General features: G+C 41.2%; 1 protein-coding gene across 1 annotated transcript in view; it reads right to left on the bottom strand.

Annotated features, from left to right (window-relative positions):
* Positions 1-18546, bottom strand: part of RYR3 (ryanodine receptor 3) — a 3250282-nt gene that overhangs the window by 452563 nt on the left and 2779173 nt on the right. The window contains exons 81-85 of the mRNA XM_044074157.1: positions 17835-17911; positions 2550-2623; positions 2247-2264; positions 1706-1786; positions 949-1037 (exon numbers count right to left, since the gene is read on the bottom strand). Of these exons, the coding sequence (XP_043930092.1) occupies positions 949-1037; positions 1706-1786; positions 2247-2264; positions 2550-2623; positions 17835-17911 (339 nt within the window). The remainder of the gene's footprint in view (positions 1-948; positions 1038-1705; positions 1787-2246; positions 2265-2549; positions 2624-17834; positions 17912-18546) is intronic.

Raw genomic sequence — 18546 nt, 5'->3', positions numbered from 1 at the left:
TTCTACATGTTTTTTCACCTCCTAACCTATAAGACTCTTAAACTTCCATCACCTGCTCTTCCATTCATTCCTCTTTCCCAACATTTGAGGATACCAGGAGAGTGAGGTGATTTTGGGGACTGTTACCATCATCCAGAAGGGATTAGGAAATGTTATATTCTCTTAATCCCCCACCTTCACCATGACACTTGACAGGTGCAATGTTGGCACATTTTGTTTCTGCTTCCACATGCTCAGTTAAGTCAACTACAGGCTGTGTGCTACTTTGCAGATCAATGCATCTATCCTTTAACCTTTTCTACTGCTGTCTATGTTACTTGATCTTCATAAGTTGGCAGCCATGCAGTGGATCAAAATACCTCCCTCCAGGATGGGTTTGCTGAATTAGTTGCTCACTCCCATCCTCCATGGCTGACTCCTCTAGTGCCTGGACTGCTATGTGAACTTAGTCTGGCTGGGTCTCAGACAGGGCTTCATCTGTCTGTGCCATGGAACTAGCTAATAATACAAAAATAACATCTGTGTATTATTAATTCCAGGTGTGGAATACACATGCCTAATTGCAAGCTTATGAAACACTCTGCACTCATTCAGTCAGTTGCAACATAAGAGTTCTTTTCAGTCTCAGTCATGCTGTGGGATCACTGGAAATTCAGAAATAAGCATTGAGTAATTGTCAGTGTTGTAATGAGTATTACCGTTAAAAGAAATATTTAAGTGTTCTTGCCATTTAACAAGCACTTCTTGATACTGATTTTACATTTTATTAACATTGTCCAATTTACAAAATACTGTTCACATGATAAAATAGCGTATTACAGTTCTGATTGTCTTTTTGTGAGATTTTAATATCCCAGACTATTCCAAGTACTTAATATGCTGCATAATATGAAAAGTATTTTAAAATCTAGAGATTATTTTTGTAACATTATAGGGCATAAATATTACCTGAAGGCGTAGCAGGTAGTCAACAGTACTTATAATAATATTGACTGTTGTGGTATTGCCTGTTTGAGTTCGCAGGAAATTCTGAAAATCTATAAACGTAAGTAAAGTGTTACATGATGTATAGAAATTAGAAACGTACTTGAACAGAGCATTTTTCAAAAATCAGTTTATAGTGTAATAATTTTCCTAAGCTTCACTGTTTGTCTTTGACTGCTTTGCAGACATTCACAGAAAGAAATAAAACAATGCTTTGTCAGATGACTGTAGTTAATTTCTCATTCTTTCACTGTTGGTAATATATTTTTCAAACATACTATTGTAAAGAGGAAGTTTAGCACAGAGAGTTGACAGTGTTACCATACTGGATTTATTCTGTGCATTTTTGTACCATTTCATGGGGTGGCAAAAGCCACATCACTATGGCTAGGCTTACAAATGCCCCAGGGCAGATAGCCTAGTACTATACTATGAAACTATGAAACTATGACACTGAAATCAGGCCTTGAAGTAATAGATCAATACTAGGCATGCATTCCAGGAGACCATTACGGAGCCAAGCCCAAATTCCCAATCACCCAAAAGTACTTTCTGGTTAAGTGACTTGCTCAAGGCCACACCAGGTCAATGAAGATAGAAAGATTCAAGTCTTGTATCCGTGGAACATGGAGCAGTTCATTAACAAGTCCTCTGCACTAATTTGCCAGGCTTACCTGGTTAATAAATGGATAAAATAAAATAAAAAATAACATGTACTTACCGTTGTTATGACCTTCACAGAGCAGCTGCAAGAATCTAAAAAGATCCCGTGTAAATTCATCATTCTGTAGGACTTTTTCACCTTAAAAACAGATATCAAAAGTGTTTATTGATTCCTTTTAGAGGTGAGAACATGAACAAATGCCAAGCCTTCATTCATTTGTTTAAGTGTTAAAGTCTGCATATGACAGTCTCTTTAAAGCATAAGTGTACTACTAAATAAAAAATGCTTTTCAGTAAGTGTGAAGGACTGAAGCAAACATTGCGGATATAGTAATGTGGAGATACAGACAAAGCAATAATGTCAAGACAAGGTGAAACAATCAGAAGAAAAATGTTTCTGATTACCATAGCTATTAGTATAAGACAACTCAAACACAAATTAGTAGTTTACAAATACAGTAAGAAGATGCATTTTAATACAAACATGGATGATATAATGGGGAGAGAAAACCTTAATGATAAAAAAATTGAAGAACAGATAACAAACGTGCAGCTACAGAGAGCAACTAAAAAATGAAAAATCCAAACTAGATATTTACCACATTCACTGATGAGGACTGCAAAGTAGTAAGTAAAATAAAAAAAAAAAAAAATGAATGAAGATTAGAAAAATAGAAAGGGAGACAGTACAAGAATACACATTTAAAAAGGTACAGATTATGAAACGTTAACAAAAATGTTTATACACTCCAAAAAGATTGTAGATTGTCATGAATTAGCTGTTTTAAATAGGCAAACTAAAATCATTACCACAAAACATGCAAATTGAACTTAAAAATTTTAGCACTCATGAAATTATTTAAGATTTTTATCATTCTTAATAAACAATTTGCTTTACTTACGGGAGCCTTCTTCAGTGACCATTCCAAGCCCTTCTGCTTTATTTTGTCTTTCAAATGCATTCAAGTCAAGAACACTGGTATTTACAGAGAAAAATAAAATAATCCTTTGTCAGATGGTTGCAATTATTTCACCAGTGAACAGCTTGCAACATTTTACTGTTAACCAATAATACAGCAGTTTTAATTATCCTATACAACCTGAAAGAACTAACTTTTTACTATAAAATTATTCTGTAAGTGTGTGATAGGTGTCCACAATATATCTTTCCATAAGATAAGTTTATTTGAAATTGTTAAACTAAGGTTATTATTAAACTTGATGAGGCAAAGACAACTATACATGTGTGAGAATAGAGTATAATTTTCATAGTAGTCTCTTATACTCGTTTCATATGGAAAGGTCACTCACCTTTCTCTATATTATCTCCTTCCAGGGACAGTTAAGAAGTGCTCTAACTTATAAATGGCTGCTATGCACCTACCATAATGATTGATCCTTTCATCCTGGTGCATTCAATCTAACTGATGGGTACCAAACCAATAGTCTGATCTGATCCAGCCCTGGTAGTGTTCCAGGCCTAGAGATCCTTTTAAGAAGTTTCCCACCCATAATCTCTCTGTGCACTAACTCTCTACAGATCGAGTTTGCTGGCTAATGGTACAGGATTATGAATCATAGAAGAATATGTAAGAGATGGGCCAAAAGAGCTATATGTTAGGTTCATAGATTATTACTAGGCTAACTGCCCTTGTGGGTAATTTTAAGCCTAGCCTACTACCCCATGTGAGAATCAAACCCTGCACCTTGTGTTTGCAAGGTAAACACCTTAACCATTATGCCATCTTCCCACCCGTAAACAGAATCTGCAAGGCTCAAACCCAGGACCCTGTACACTATAGACAAAGTGATTTACCACTAAGCCATGCCAGATATATAAACAACCTCTGCAAGTCTTGAACTCAGGACCCTGCACAACATAGCCAAAGTGATTTACCACTACGCCATGTCAGATACACAAGTGGTCTGCCAGATTTCAGGAATTTCTCCAAGTCTTTTGGGTTTCTAATACCATGATGGAAATGGAACCCATTCCTAAGTCAAAGTACAATTAAAGTTCATGAAATTAGTATTGCTTTAATCTTTGATGTCAGCCAGAAATGTTCTTCATAGCACCTGCAGTGTGCCCAGTAATAACTTCTTCTGCAATTTGTACAGGGTTACATGTATTGGATGGGAATATTAACTGAGAGATGTCATATTAGATGGGCCAAATTGAAAGGATCCAGCATTATGGTAAATACATAGCTATTATTCTATTCATCTGGCACACCCAATCTGATGGAAAGGTCAGAATCTCCAGTTACCTGAAACACTGGGTGGCATCATAGCAGGATACCTTTAAGGACTTTAAGATAGCTCTGCATCAGGAAATTATATCCAGGTTATAGTATTTAGCAAAAGTATTTAACTTAGACCAAGTTATTGCAACAAAGGCTTCATCCCCAGTAGAATTTCTGAAAAAGGCTTTTGAAGCAGTGAGTGACCTTGTTGAATAAGCTTTAGGTTTAGCTGGTAAGGATTTGTTCTGTGATGTATTTGCACATGAAATAGAGTGAGATAGCAGTCTGGACAAATTACCTTACATACTTTTTGTACTAACTGGTTAGCAATGAAGGAGATGAAATGTACACCATGTATTTACCAGAACAATACATTTATTTGGTCTCTGTCTGGGTCAGTGAAGCAGCTGGACTTGTTGCCTTTGCGCCTTTTTCCTGACAACACTTTACACAAACTGAAGCTCCTCTTTTCTCCCACAATCTCTTGCTGTAGGGAGATTGAGGAAAAGGAATAACTAGCGATATCCTCATCCACAGACAAGTTAACCTAAGAGTCACATAAAAATCACATAAGGATAGGAAACCTGGGAAAGGACTAGAACGCAGGGATTTCTACAGGTCTCACTGGGGATGGTGGCAGGGTGTTCCAGTGTAAGGGTAAAGACCAGATAAGCCCTACCATTCTGGAAAGTATGTAATTTACATATTTCATCTGGTCCTGTCCAGACACTGAAACATTTGGACAGAATCCTAAAATAACTTTGGGCTTTTGGAATGATGGCACCAAAGGAAGCATGAGACTTAGAGAGGGTGCTCAAACTGCAATGCTTTGCAAATGTATGTAAGATTGACCATGAAGCAGTTCCAGTGCCCTGCAAGTGTAAGTATAGAGGAAAGGTAGCTGATGTAGCCTTCGCCCTAACACAGTACACATTAGAATTAGTTGTAAATGACTTCCCTCCAAAGGTATAACAGTAAGAGATGCAATCGCATAATCAATGTTTTGAAAGGGTGATTTTGATACTTTTTGTCCTTTCTTAAATGAGAAGAAGGACACAAATGATTGTACTTCCTGAAGTCTTCATACTGTGCAGATAAAATGGAAATTGCCTGTGGACATCCAAGCAGTCTAACAGATATTCTTCTTTATTTGAATACCTCTTTGGGAAAGGTTGGATTCTTGGCCATCACTAAAAGAAAAAAACATGCAATTGAATGAAGGTAATGAATGTCTGGATGGGGTGAACTGGACAAATGAGACAACAGATGAAGATACTGTGAAGGGAGAAGGGGTGTTCTCACCAGGTGAAACCACAGTAGGGGAAACTAAATCTAGAGCAACCAGAATGTGGCTATGAGTAAGATATTTGCTTTGCACATTGTGGATTTCTGAAGGAAGTTGGTTATTAAAGGAAAAGGTAGAAGTGCATAAAGGAAAACTTGGGCGGGGGGGGGGGCAATCATAGGATAATACATCTGTTGGGGTCTTTTCTTCCAGAGCAACAATGTTAAAAAAATCTCTGCATTTGGTGATTGATGGTGAAGCAAATATATCGCAACAAGATCTGCCCTATGTCAAAGATATGTTTAGTGCTGTCTTCTTCTTGAGACATCTTTCATGTGGGATCAGCATTTGAGTGCTCAGCCTGTCTGCAATCATGTTGCGTGTCTTCAGATTGTGCATTGCAACAAGAAAATGATGTGATGTTAAGGCCCATTTCCTTACCCTCATGGCTTTGCTACAAAGAAAGTAAGATTGTGTCCCACCTTGTTTGTTTATGTACCATACCAATGAAATGTTTATGTACCATACTGTAGTTGGCAAGAGCACCCTGGGAAAGCAAGTCCTGCTCTCATCTACAGTACAGTGATGTACAACCTAGCCTCCTGTTGTGAACCCATACCCGGGTCTATATCAGATAATCGAACTTTTAAAAGTTCGAACACCATGTGGTTGAGACCATATTTTCGAACTCTTAAAAGTTCAAAAATCAAACAAAAAAAAAACCCCAGAAAAAACCTACCTGAAAGCTTAATAAGGGGACAAGCCCCCCTGGACCCCCCACACCCCCACTCTTTAAATATACCAACTCTGAGATCGCACTACAGTGCATACAATGGAAAACTTCCATTGCCACACTGTATGGGGATCTCTGTTGCAATGTTCAAACTTTTAAAAGTTTGATCATATGGTGTCGATCATATGACGTTCAAACTTTTAATAGTTCAACAACATGATAGGAACCCCTCTTGCCCTGCCCTTGCTACATTACTATGTCTAGTCAGCAGCCAGTGAAAATCTTAGACTGCGCTGGGTCCATTTAAGACCTCTATAGGTTGACAGTGATCCCCCAAGGATGGGCACAGCCAGACTAAGTACTGTCCTGACAAGAGAAGTACCTCTGCAGTGGAAACCAGTATGACCCATCTAGGCTAGATAATGGAAAATCCTTTTACCTAGAAGTTGCATGTGAGTTGCAAATAAAGACATGCATTTAAGTGAACATCCATGGGGCCGTGGTGAATCCAAATGGCTGAGCTAGGAACTGATAACAACTGACTCCCACCTGGAAGTGAAGGAACTTCTTTTATGCTTTTGCTACTTTGATGAATAGATAAGCATCACAAAAGTTCAAAGATCACATTTAGTTACCTGCCTGCAAGCACGGAAGTATTGACTGTACCGTGACCATCTGGAATTACTCTTTTGTCATGCATTTGATTAATTGACTTAAGTCAAAAATTGGTCTGAGGTTCTTAGTCTTTTTGGGCACCAAAAAGAACCTGAAGTAGAATCTGGACCTCTTGGATGGCTCTTTTTTGTAGAAGTGCCTTTATTTCTTAAAGTGGTGTCCTCTTCTGCTGGAGTGGTAACTTTGAGGGATGTGCAGGCTGACACTTGGGAACTGCAAAAATGAAATAGTGTAACCCCTGGATATAATTTCCAGTTTCCAATTGCCATTCAAATTCTATGTCCAATACCATCCAACCCAATAACATATTCATGGGTGATTTTAATTACCCCATTATTAAAGTACAATTGTGTACACTTACCCTAAATGTAGATGTTCAAATGTATTTACTGTTGCAGTCATCACACTTGGGTTATCATGCCAGGGGTACCCCTCAGTCAGCCTGAATACCAGAGGCTTAGTACTTCTGTGTCAGCTGCTGTCACTCCAGGACTGACATCAGATCATCAGTGGTATAAAATCAGGCAGCCAATGCCACTACATCAGTTTTTCTTGCCACAACTGTCAGGAGCCCCCAAATAAGGAGCTAGGTTATGGTGGAAGAACACCACCAGTAGAAAGTAAATAACAAAACTTCCCTGTAAAGTGTGAGGAAGAGAGAGAGAGAGAGACAAGGGGAATGGAGGGTGGGAAACTAGGACTGCAACAGTGAATACACTCGAACATCTACATTTATGATAAGTGCACACAACTGTACTATGTTCTTCATGTTTCACTGTTGCAGTCATCACACTTGGGTTGATTCCCAAAGCTGAAGAAAAGGGTGGAGGCAGTCAAGAAGACTGGAGGCTGGCTAGGATGCCCTGCAAGACTGTGGTTGCAAAACCTGCCCTGGATTTGGAGAAGATAGGCAGGTGGTAATGCTTGGTGAAGGTATGAACAGAAGTCCATGTTGCAGCCTCCATTATGTCCCTGGTGGGGACCCCTCTGAGAAAAGCTGCAGAGGTGGAGGGTGCCCTGGTGGAATGTGTCCTGACCCCCTTAGGGGGTGGTTTCCCATGGTGTTTGTAGCAGAAATGGATGCAGTGTGCTATCCATTTGGAGATTGTTTGTTTGGATATGGCTTTGCCTTCTGCTCCTGCTGCAAAGCTGACTAGCAATTAGTCAGTTTTCCTAAAAGATTTAGTCCTATCCAGGTGGAATCTGAGCTGTCTGTGCACATCTAGAGAATGCAGAATCCTTTCCCCCTTGTTTTGTGGGTTAGGGAAAAAGGTGGGCAAATTAATTGATTGGTTGAGAGTCACACTGGACATCACTTTAGGCATGAAAGTTGGGTTAGTCCTGAGGGAGACTGTCAGCATGGAAAATGATGAAGGGCTCTACAGCCATAAGTGCTTGTAGCTCTGAAACTCTTCTAGCTGAAGTGATGGGCAGAAACAAGTCTGTTTTCCAAGAGAGGAATGTTAACTCTGCTGAAGCTGCAGGCTCAAAGGGGGGTATGATGAACTTTTCCAACACAAAATTAAGGTCACAAGCTGGGGTAGGAGCTCTTCTGGGTGGACTTAAATTGTTAGCCCCTCTTAGGAACTGTTTGTTGCGAGGGTGTGAGAAGAGAGGTGGTTCTGTGCTGTAATGAGCAGAGATGGCAGAGGCATTAATTTTAATAGAAGAGAAGAACAGGCCCCTGTGCAGTAGGTTTGCTAGGTAATCCAGGATGAGAGGTAGGGAGGGCTGCACTGTTTCAGCTCCTTTAGCCTGGATCCAGGTGCAAAACCTTTTCCACTTGTCAGCATAGGATTTTCTAGTGCTGGGGCATCTGGCCTCATGTATAACATCCAGGACTTGTTTGCTTAGGCTGGCAGCTGGAGGAGAGATCAGGGTATAAGCCAGGCTGACAGGTTCAGGATCTGCAATTGTGGATGCATGAATTCTCCATTCTTCTGAGTCAGGAGAGTTGGGATCTGAGGTGGGTGCCATGGTGGCAGGGGTGACAGACTGCGCAGTAGTGAGTACCAGTGCTGGCGTGGCAAGTCTGGGCCAATCAAGATTGCCCTTGGTTTTTCCTCCCTTATTTTGAGCAGTACCCTTGAAATTACTGGTAGAGGGGGAACTGCAAAGATTGAGAGGTTTACCCATTGGAAGGATAGAGCATCCACTTTCAAGGCCTTGCTGTGAGGTTCCCTGGTGCAGAATTTGCTGAGCTGGTGATTGTTGTGGGAGGCAAAGAGGTCCACCTTCAGGGTGCCCCATTTCTGGGTTAGAAAGTTGCAGGTTCTGTGGTCTAACTGCCACTCATGTGGGTCTAGCAGGTTTCTGCTTAAGTTGTCTGTCAGAGAGTTTAGGGAGCCTGGCAGGAATTATGCTACCAGTTTAATTTGCATGGCTGAAGCCATGTGCCAAAGGGTCAGGGAGAGCCTGCAGAGAGGATAAGAGTGAGTTCCTCCCTGCTTATTGATATACCACATCATTGTGGTGTTGTCTGTTTTTATCACTAGAGGCCCCGGGGAGAGTAGAGGTCTGAAAGCTGTCAGAGTGTGCTGAACAGCTAGCATTTATTTTTGGTTGATGTACAGATACATTTGATTTGGGCTCCAATGGCCCTGAATGCACCTGCCGTCCAGGTGTGCACCCCAGGCACAATCTGATGCATCTGTGGTGAGGGTCTGGGCAACGAGGGGTTGTGAGAAGGGAAGACCATTGTTGTGGTTGCATGCTGCTGCCCACCAAAGAAAATCTTTCCTTAGACAGGTTGTCATAGGTATGATAGTTTCCAAGTCCTGAGAGTGTTGACACCAAAAGCTTTTTAGGTACCATTGTAGTTTCCTCATATGCAGTCTGGCATATGGAATGAGTAGAATGCAGGTGGCCATGAACCCTAGAGCTTGCAGGATTTTCCTTGCAGATAACTGGGTTCTGGTGGCTAGTTGAGAGAAGTAGCCTGTCAGGTAGGCTTGTTTTTCTGGAGTAAGGAATGCCTTCTGGGATGCCATCTCCAGGCTTACTCCCAGGAATACAATTTTTTGAGTGGGGACTAGCTTTGATTTCTTTTCATTTATAGTATACCCCAGTGAGGTCAGTAGGTCCTTCACAAAGGTCAGGTGCTGTAACAACTTTTCCTGACTGTCTGCCTGGATCAGGCAGTCATCTAAGTAGGGGTAAATTTGAATATTTCTTTGTCTGCAAAAAGCAATGGCTGGAGCCAGGCATTTTGTGAAAACTCTGGGAGCAGTGGATAAGCCAAAGGGAAGCACAGAGAACTGAAAGTGCATAGATCCTGCCTTGAAATGTAAATATTTCCTGCAAGATTCCCTGATTGGGATGTGTAGGTAGGCCTCTTTTAGGTCTAGGGTGGCTAACTAAGCATCCTTGGAAAGCATAGGAAGAAGCTGCTGGAGGTTGAGCATTTTGAATTTTGTTATCACCAGGAAGGTGTTTAGAATTGATAGATCGAGGATTGGGTGCCAGGTGCCCTCTCTTCTGGGTACCAGGAAAATCCTGGAATAAAATCATTGGCCTATCTGGTCTGCAGGAACAGGCTATATTGTCCTCATGGAGAGCAGGGAATGGATTTATTTTTTGGCCTCTGCCCACTGGTTTGGAGGAAGATCTGGGAACCCTTTTGGGGTTGGCAGAGTGTGGAAAAAGAATTTGTATCCCTGGGACACTATGTTGAGGACCCATCAGTTGTTGGTAATAGAGGCCCAGTTGTTTGCATGGAAGGAGAGTTTTCCTCCTAGGGGGCACAAGCAGGTGGGCAGAGGTAAGGGGTGGAGGTGTAAAGTCATTGTGAGTTCTTTCCATAAGTGGGTGACTTAGCACTCCCTGTTTCTGAAGTGGAGGAACTCCATTGCTTAGATCTCTGCATTCTCTGGGACTGCTATCTGGGGGATCTGCTTCCCCTAGGTCTTGGCTGAGCTGGCCTGGAAGAGGCCGTAAAGGACCAGTGCGTGGATGGGCAATGCCTACTGAACCTACTATCATAGAGATGATCAACAGAGATATAGTAAGAAGCTTTTAACTGTCTGCATAGATTTAGCTTTTTCTTCATTCTTTTTTAAGACCTCTTCTGCCTTGGTGCCAAACAAATTGTCTTTGTTCAATGGTGCATCCAATAGTTTTGATTTGACATGATCTGGCAAGGTCTGTTCCTTAAGCCAAGCATACCGTCTAAGTAGAGAACCAGTGACTGCTGCCCTGCAAGATGCTTCTAGGGCGTCAAAGCCACATTGCAAGGTGTGTTTAGTAACTTGGCTTGCAGAATGCATAAGCTCTTGTAAGTCTTTATTTTCTGCATAAGCTGGAAATGTAGATATTTTTTGTTTGAGGAGTTCCATGGTATGCTGCTGGTATTTCAGCATGTGGAACTGACAATTTAGTGCTCTAATGGCAAGAGTTGCAGAGGTGTATACTTTTTTACCCCATCTGTCTAAAGCTCGGAAATCCCTGTCCGAGGGGGTGGGATTCTTAGCTGTGGTTGCTTTAATTCTTTTAGGTCCTTGGGAGATGACCACTGGGTCAGCAGTAGGATTGTTGAAAAGAAATGTATGAGAGTCAGGGACTCTGTAATACCCATCAGGTTTCCTGGGAGCAGGAGGAAGGGTGTCAGGAGTCAAACTGGATGCCATAAAGACATCATCCACAACATCCAAGACTGGAGGAATGGCTAAAGGTCTGTGGGGTGGTAAATCTAAGAATTCCCTGAGTCTCTTTTTGGACTGAGGATAGTCCTGACATTTCCATTGGAAATGCTCCCTTAAAGTATGTAGGGTTTCACCAAATGAAAAATCCTCTGGAGGTGAGGCAGAAGGAATGGATTCCTCTGCATCTGAATCCTCATAAGCAGATAAGGGTTGCATGTCTTCATATTCAGAAACCTCAGAGTAATCGGACTGCTGGTCAGAAAAAAACTGCTGGGGACAAGTCTCTTTATTTTGGAAGATGTAGGTTGGCTTCACCTAATAAGCATGCTAAAGCTTCTGCAATTTTAAGCATTTGAGATTGAGCCATGGAAGCAGGTGCCTGAGCTTGGGTCATTTTTTTTAGGCATAGTTCGTACCCTGGGCCTTAGAAATTCGGTAGTTTTAGAAAGAACTGAAGATGCGAAAGAAGTCATCAGTTTGTGTTGAGTATTGGTAGTGTGAAGAACTTCCTTGGAAGCCGGTGCCTGCTCAGTGGCTCCGGACCCATCCAAGGTAGATGCATTCGCAGGATCCTTAGTCAAAGAAGAGTCTCACTGCATACCAGACTCTGAACAGGTCTCAGTAGTGGCCTGCGAATCCATAAAATGGGCATCAGGGGCTGCAAAAGCATCTCACTGATGACTGGAGAACTGATGACTAGCTTAATGGAAGCATCATCAGCAGTTTTGGACCAGTGCGGTCTGTCTCTGTCTTTATCCTTACGATTTTTCAGAAGATCGGTAGTCGGATGGCTAACCGAAGCCATATCGGAATACGGGGACCAAGAGCAAAAATATTTAGCTACAATAAGGGCCCGGCAATGTATAGTTCTGGCTTTATACAAAGCACAAAAGTGATACGAGGTATGTCATGGTCTGGGCCTAAACAGGTGACGCAGTAAGAATGGAAGCCTCTGTGTGGTATATGCTTTCTACAGGCAAGACAAATGTTAACTTTTTATGACACTGGTTAGAGCAAGAAAAAAGGACCCCCAATGGGGTACTTAGCTTTAGAAGACTTCAACTTCAATTCGGAAATGAAACTCAGGTAGAGGCCAACCAGCACTCATGTGAACTGCTTCTGCTTTGGGCTCCTTGGCAAGAAAGACTGATGTAATGGCATCGGCTGCCTGATTTTATACCACTGACATCCTGACGTCAGTCCTGGAGTGACAGCAACCGACACGGAAATAGTAAGCCTCTGGTATTTGGGCCGACTGAGGGCTACCTCTGGCAGGATAACCCAAGTGTGATGACTGCAACAGTGAAACACGAAGAACATCTGGGAATCCTATAAGACATCAAACGTACATGCACAGAGATTCCTGGATTTTGTAAACACAAACTCCCTAGACCAGACAGTCAATACACCAACCAGGGGTGCAACCATACTGGATCTGGTCCTCACTAATATGGGGGAGTGCTGCACACCCCCTACTGTAATGCCTTCCCTGGTAAGGGCAGACCACAAAATGGTCTCCTTTGAAATAAAAATAAAACCTGGTCCCCCAGCTAAACTGGGAATATTCAGGAACTAAAGGCTAACCTCCTACTATTAAATAAGAACCTGGCAAAGTTTTAAGCCCCTATAAACCCTGAGAACACTTCTGCCTATGCAGAACTGTTCACAGAAACCCTCTACAAGTATGTTAACAGATGCATTGAGGCAGCTGTACCCACCAGGAAGAAATACAGAAGTAACTGAAAAAACAAGCTACCCTGGTTGAATAACAAAATCAATCGGCTGTATAACAGGAGGAAGAAAATCATGGCAAAAATTAGGAGGTGCAGCACCCAGCAGGATAAAAGCACTCTCATTAAACTAAACAAACTCATAGGACAAATAAAGTCTACCAAAGCCTAATTTGAGGTAAGTTTGGCCTCCCAGACAAAGGACAACCACAAAGCATTCTTTAGCTATGTCCGCAACCTCAAAGGCAATACACAATTGTGTGCAGAGCTCATTGTAAATGGAGCCACCTATACTGAGCCAGAAGATATAGCAAACCTCCTGGCTGATAAATTCAGCTACAACTTTACTCCTCTTTGCCCATCAACCTTCCCTCAGGAAATATCGTCAAATATAACTCCCCCGACTATCACTAGGTCCTTAATATGTTCTCTTTATCAAAGGGCCCAGACAATATCCCAGGATGCCTTCTAAATAGCATGAAACATAACCTACCAGGGCCTCTGGAATTACTATTTAACTGCAGCCTTTAAACAGACTTTATGCCTCATGAATGGAGAAAGGCAACAGTCATCCCTCTGTACAAAGGAGGGCCTGAATACTACAGACCCACTAGTCTCACTAGTCTTATATGTAAAGCCATGGAAAGAATTATCATAGAGATGATCAACAGAGATATAGTAAACCTCCAGACACTGGACCCAAACCAGTTTGGTTTCGTCAAGGGCAGCTCATGCCTACTCAACCTGGTGGGCTTCTTTGAGAAGGTCACCAAAGCAATGGATGAGGGCAAAATCGTTCACACTGCCTACCTTGACCTGGCCAAGGCATTTGACACAATACCCCACTCAGACATTGTTGACAAACTGAATAGATTAGGTATAAACCCATATGTCACCCGGTGAATAGCCAACTGGCTCACAGACAGGACCCAGGATGTTAGAATTGGGGAGTCCACCTCTACAAAGACCACTCCTTTTTGTCATTTACTTTTCAGAATTCAAGGCCAGTGTCAGTGGTCTCTGGCTAACTAAATTTGCAGATGATTACAAAATAGGAGCTGTTATTGAATTTCACACTGACACAAATGTTCTCCAGGAGGGGCTGACACAGACAAGCAACTGGTGTCAGAGTCATGGACTAAAACTAAATGCCAAAAAATGCATAATAGTATCCTTTGGGAAGTCATCCATCCCTAGTACCTATCACATTGACAACACACCGCTTAGAGCTGACCCAGTAGTCAGGGACTTAGGGACACACATAGATAGTAATCTAGTCTTTGATCATCACGTGTCTACAGTGATGAGGAAATCATTCTATGTTGCTCAACTTATAAACAAAGGTGAGGCATCTAAGTCCAAGGAAGTCATTGTTCCACTGTATTCGGCATTTATCAGACCTATTATTGAGTACAATGCCCCCTTTGGTATGTATCTAACAAGGCATATCCAGCAACTGGAACATTCACAGAAGTTCCTCACTAGAAGAATACAGGGTCCATGTAATATGTCCTATACAGACCGCCTCAAGGTCCTATCCCTGTATTCTGTCTCCTACAGACTTTTGAGGGGAGATCTAGGCCTGGCATACAGGGCATTGTCAGATCCCATTCTGATGGAGATCCTGCATATCCACAAAACAAACAGCACCAGAATTACCTGTTCTAAAGACTTAAACCTTACCTGTGATATAAATAGGACCTGCTGGAGAGATAGGTATGTATCCCAGAGACTACTCCATCTATGGAACAGGCTCCCCATCCATGTGAAGCAGAGTTCTTCCCTAATCCAATTCAAGTGCAACTTGGAAAACTGGACAGGAAACCGGAAATTCATCACTAGTTTGGCACCTATGTCTATGATGCAAACAGGTAACCTGTAAATGGTTCATCTCCCAGGCCCATGCTTACACTTATCAAGGGTATCATAACTTGTCAGAGGTTTGGGATGCATGACTAGGCTTAAAAAAGCCCATTGTGGTTGTTAGCCTAGTAAACACCTATGAACTTTATCCACCTGTCTGGAGTATCAATGTTGCAATGCTCTTGCCTACTGTGAGCAATGAACATGCTCGAGCCAAGTAATTTCCAAAGATTTCAGCACTGAAGGTTGACACACCAAGCTCCTCAATACCCAATGTCCTTGGTGACACTGGGGTCAGAGTGGGTGCTATGGGTACTACATGGCAGTGATAATACCATCAGATCTAGTGGCTCCCAACATTCACACCAAGGTTTGTGCCAAAGCAACCACTGATGATGTGGGCATCGTCACCATTGAAGCAATATCATTCAATGTTGAGAGAACAGTCTCAAAAAAAAAATCATTGGCTCCATCACTGCTGGTACTGAAACAATGACTAGAGAAGGAACTTAAAAAAATGCAAGTAGAGGGTAGGCAACATGCCACACTAGGAACAGAAGGGGATAAGACAACATCGTATTTAAACGGGGTTTTCACAAAAGCTGTCTTCATGTGTTCCTTATCAAATGGTGTTTGATTCGTGAGGGATGAATCTGAGGCTGGCCTGGAAGAAATAAACCTCAATAATTCTTAACCCAAAGGGAAATTCCTGGTCCTTCTTCCGGGTCCTGAATTGGTCATGCTTGATGACTCATGATATGTTGGTTGTAAGGTTTTGGGAGGAGTAAAACTGACAAAGTATCTGGTTGAGGGGAAGAGAGTCTAGAGACCTTGACCACTGCCAACTTTTCCAAAACACAGATATCATGGTCATCCATTTTGCACTCTTCATTTCAGGTTTGGATCCTTTACAGGAATTCCTTTCTCTGTCTTCCTCAGTCATTCTTTTAGTGGGTGCCAACTCAGAATGGTTAAACCCTTTTAATATTAACATATTTCTTCTATCAAGAAGAATATGTATGTGAACTAGAATTCTTGCATTTAGCACATTCATCTTCTGGGTGATCCACACCCAAACAACCCTCTCTACAATCATGAAGGTCTTGAGGGGGAATTTTGTGGCCATACATGTTTCTTAAATACAAACTTGGGTTCCTTGTCCATTTCTAGGCATGATTTCTTTGTCATCAAAATAATTTATACCAACAACAATCAAAAAGGCACAGAATTTATAAGACATCTAAGGATAGACTTTACTGTAAACTATCAAGAAAGGAAGTAAAGTAGTGGATTTTTATCTGAATTTTCTTTTCTTTTTTATGTAATAGATGGGGAGGGAATAAGGGGGAATAAGAGGGGGAAAGTTAAGGCGAGAAACAATAAAAGGAACTGTTGGAAAGAGCTGCTAAGTGTGTAAATAAGACAGAAAGGTTTGAAAGAACTTCCTCAAGGAAACAGCAAAAAAAAAGTACTGAAAACGGAATATTCAAGCTATTGTGGAGCAGTCTCAGACCCTGCCTTGATGAAGCTGCAGCACATCCGCAAATCTAATGGGACAAGATTCACTCGCTCTGGAGATCTTAACCTAGCCTGCAATATTAACAGGACTTGCTGGAGAGACAGACATGTCTCCCAGAGCTTGCCACTCCTTTGGAACAAACTCCCAGTTCATGTAAAACAGGGCTCCTCAAAGACCCTGTTTAAGTGTAACCTGGACATTTGGAATGGAAACTATAAATTTACACCAGGGGTTTCACCTATTTCTCTCTTAGACAGGGGCAGCCAGTGCTGATCTTAGATTCACATACAAACATAGACTATATATCTTGGTCCGTAAGGGAACAAGGGTATAACATGGCTGGGCTAGTAGAGGTCTTAGGGTCAATAGCCTAGTAACCCCCTATGATCCTATGATCCTATTAAGAGATAGATGTCAAAGCTACAATTGCAGCAACAAGATCTGGAGTATTTCCCTTGGTTTCTAACACATCATCTACATCTATTTAGGATCAAGCTACCAGTAGCTGTTAAACAATGCACACTTCTGTCTACTTTTAAGAAATCATTAAATTATATAATAGGCTACCATATATACAGACATGGAATTATGCCAAACACCCTTCTAGTAGAATATTAGAGTGCAAGCTTGACATTCAGATTTAAAGATTTATAAAATTTGTAAGTTCTATATCACTAGGCAAAAATATGCCTGCAATTAATTTTTTCTTCTGACTTTTCATTTAAGTCTAGAAACAAACTATCAGAAAACCCAGTTGTGTTGGTCTGTACATGCCATGAATAATATGTGGACTAACAATATGTGCTCTGGATTCTAGAAACCATACTTCAGGAACTGAACTGATTTCTTTCACAATAAGCATTGTTATTGTTTATATTTTGAGGAAGTGTACAGCACAAAACCAGTAGTTTGTTAGCCTCATGTCCAACCATCTGCCAACTGAGGGGTGAGGATCTGAAACCAAGGGATCTCTCAAATTTCATCTTCAAGATTCTTTATCATCAGTGTCACTTGGTGATAATACAGCTTGGATTTGAACTGCTGTAAGCCTACTGTTTATAACATCTTGATAAAACCTTCTATTAAACTGCAGTAATATTTTCTGTCCATCTTACAGATATTAAATTCTGAAAGCTGTGCATGATCAGCTGACTTCTACTGAATGAGATTTGACAGAAGAGTCTTCAAATGGCCATTCTATATTCCTGCTTAGTCCTGTTATTGGGCACACGTCTCTGCTTTATCCATCTATTTTTTCCATTACATTCCCATCACGAAGTACAGAAAGAAGCTGTTCAGATGCTCTGATGTGGTGAACCTGATAACATCTATTAGTGGTACAACATCATAGCAGCACTAACTGGTATTAAAACACTGCATCAAAGATAGTAAAATACTTTTTCAAATTTCTTGGCTGTTATGCTAGATTATAATTACTGGAACATTAACACAGGTGATACATATTAAATAAATCAAAGCAGCTGAATACTACTTTTTACCTGCAAGACTGCATTAGTCCGGACAAGCTCTGGAAAAACCCAGCATCTTTTTTCTCTTTCAGATAGTCCAGCATTTTCTGTAATTCATAAGGAAATCTGATTTCAGAATAATTCAGGTGGGCTGCGACATGCATTCTAATACATGCATCCAATTATAATTAAAGAACATCTCAGAGTGGGTTGTGATCATGATAATGAACACAAAGCAAATACAGACAACTTCGAAGGCCTGGATTATATTCACCACTGTTACTGTTGCATTTAGAAGTTGCACAATTTTGGTTTGGAAAAAGTGAACTGTGTATTTCCTTTTAGTTTTATGTCAACTTAAACTGACAAAAGGATCATATTAAAACATGTTATTAATCCTTGCATATGTTGGTCTAAATTTCAGTGGCACAACACAGATAGGCCTGAACAATATACTAGTCACCAACTCTGTTGTAGAGATTAGAGGTTATAAAGTTATGAACAACATGGAATCTGAAAGCTATGTGCCCGGTTTTCTGTGTGGTACGTAGCTATAGAAGTGACTTCAGAACTGTGCCAGTTATCAATGTGTGTGTGTGTGTGTGTGTGTGTGTGTGTGTGTGTGTGTGTGTGTGTGTGTGTGTGTGTGTGTGTACATGCATGTCTGTACACAATGTGCTGTCAGAGAGGTTTCTGGGATCAGCCTAGATGACTTTAAGATACACCCATTTACTAAGTTTGA

Source organism: Protopterus annectens, chromosome 6.part0, assembly GCF_019279795.1.
Source record: "Protopterus annectens isolate FY-2018-M chromosome 6.part0, PAN1.0, whole genome shotgun sequence".
NCBI lineage: Eukaryota > Metazoa > Chordata > Ceratodontiformes > Protopteridae > Protopterus > Protopterus annectens.
The sequence above is the reverse complement of the archived record's forward strand: the minus strand, read 5'-3'. Positions and strand labels throughout refer to the sequence as shown.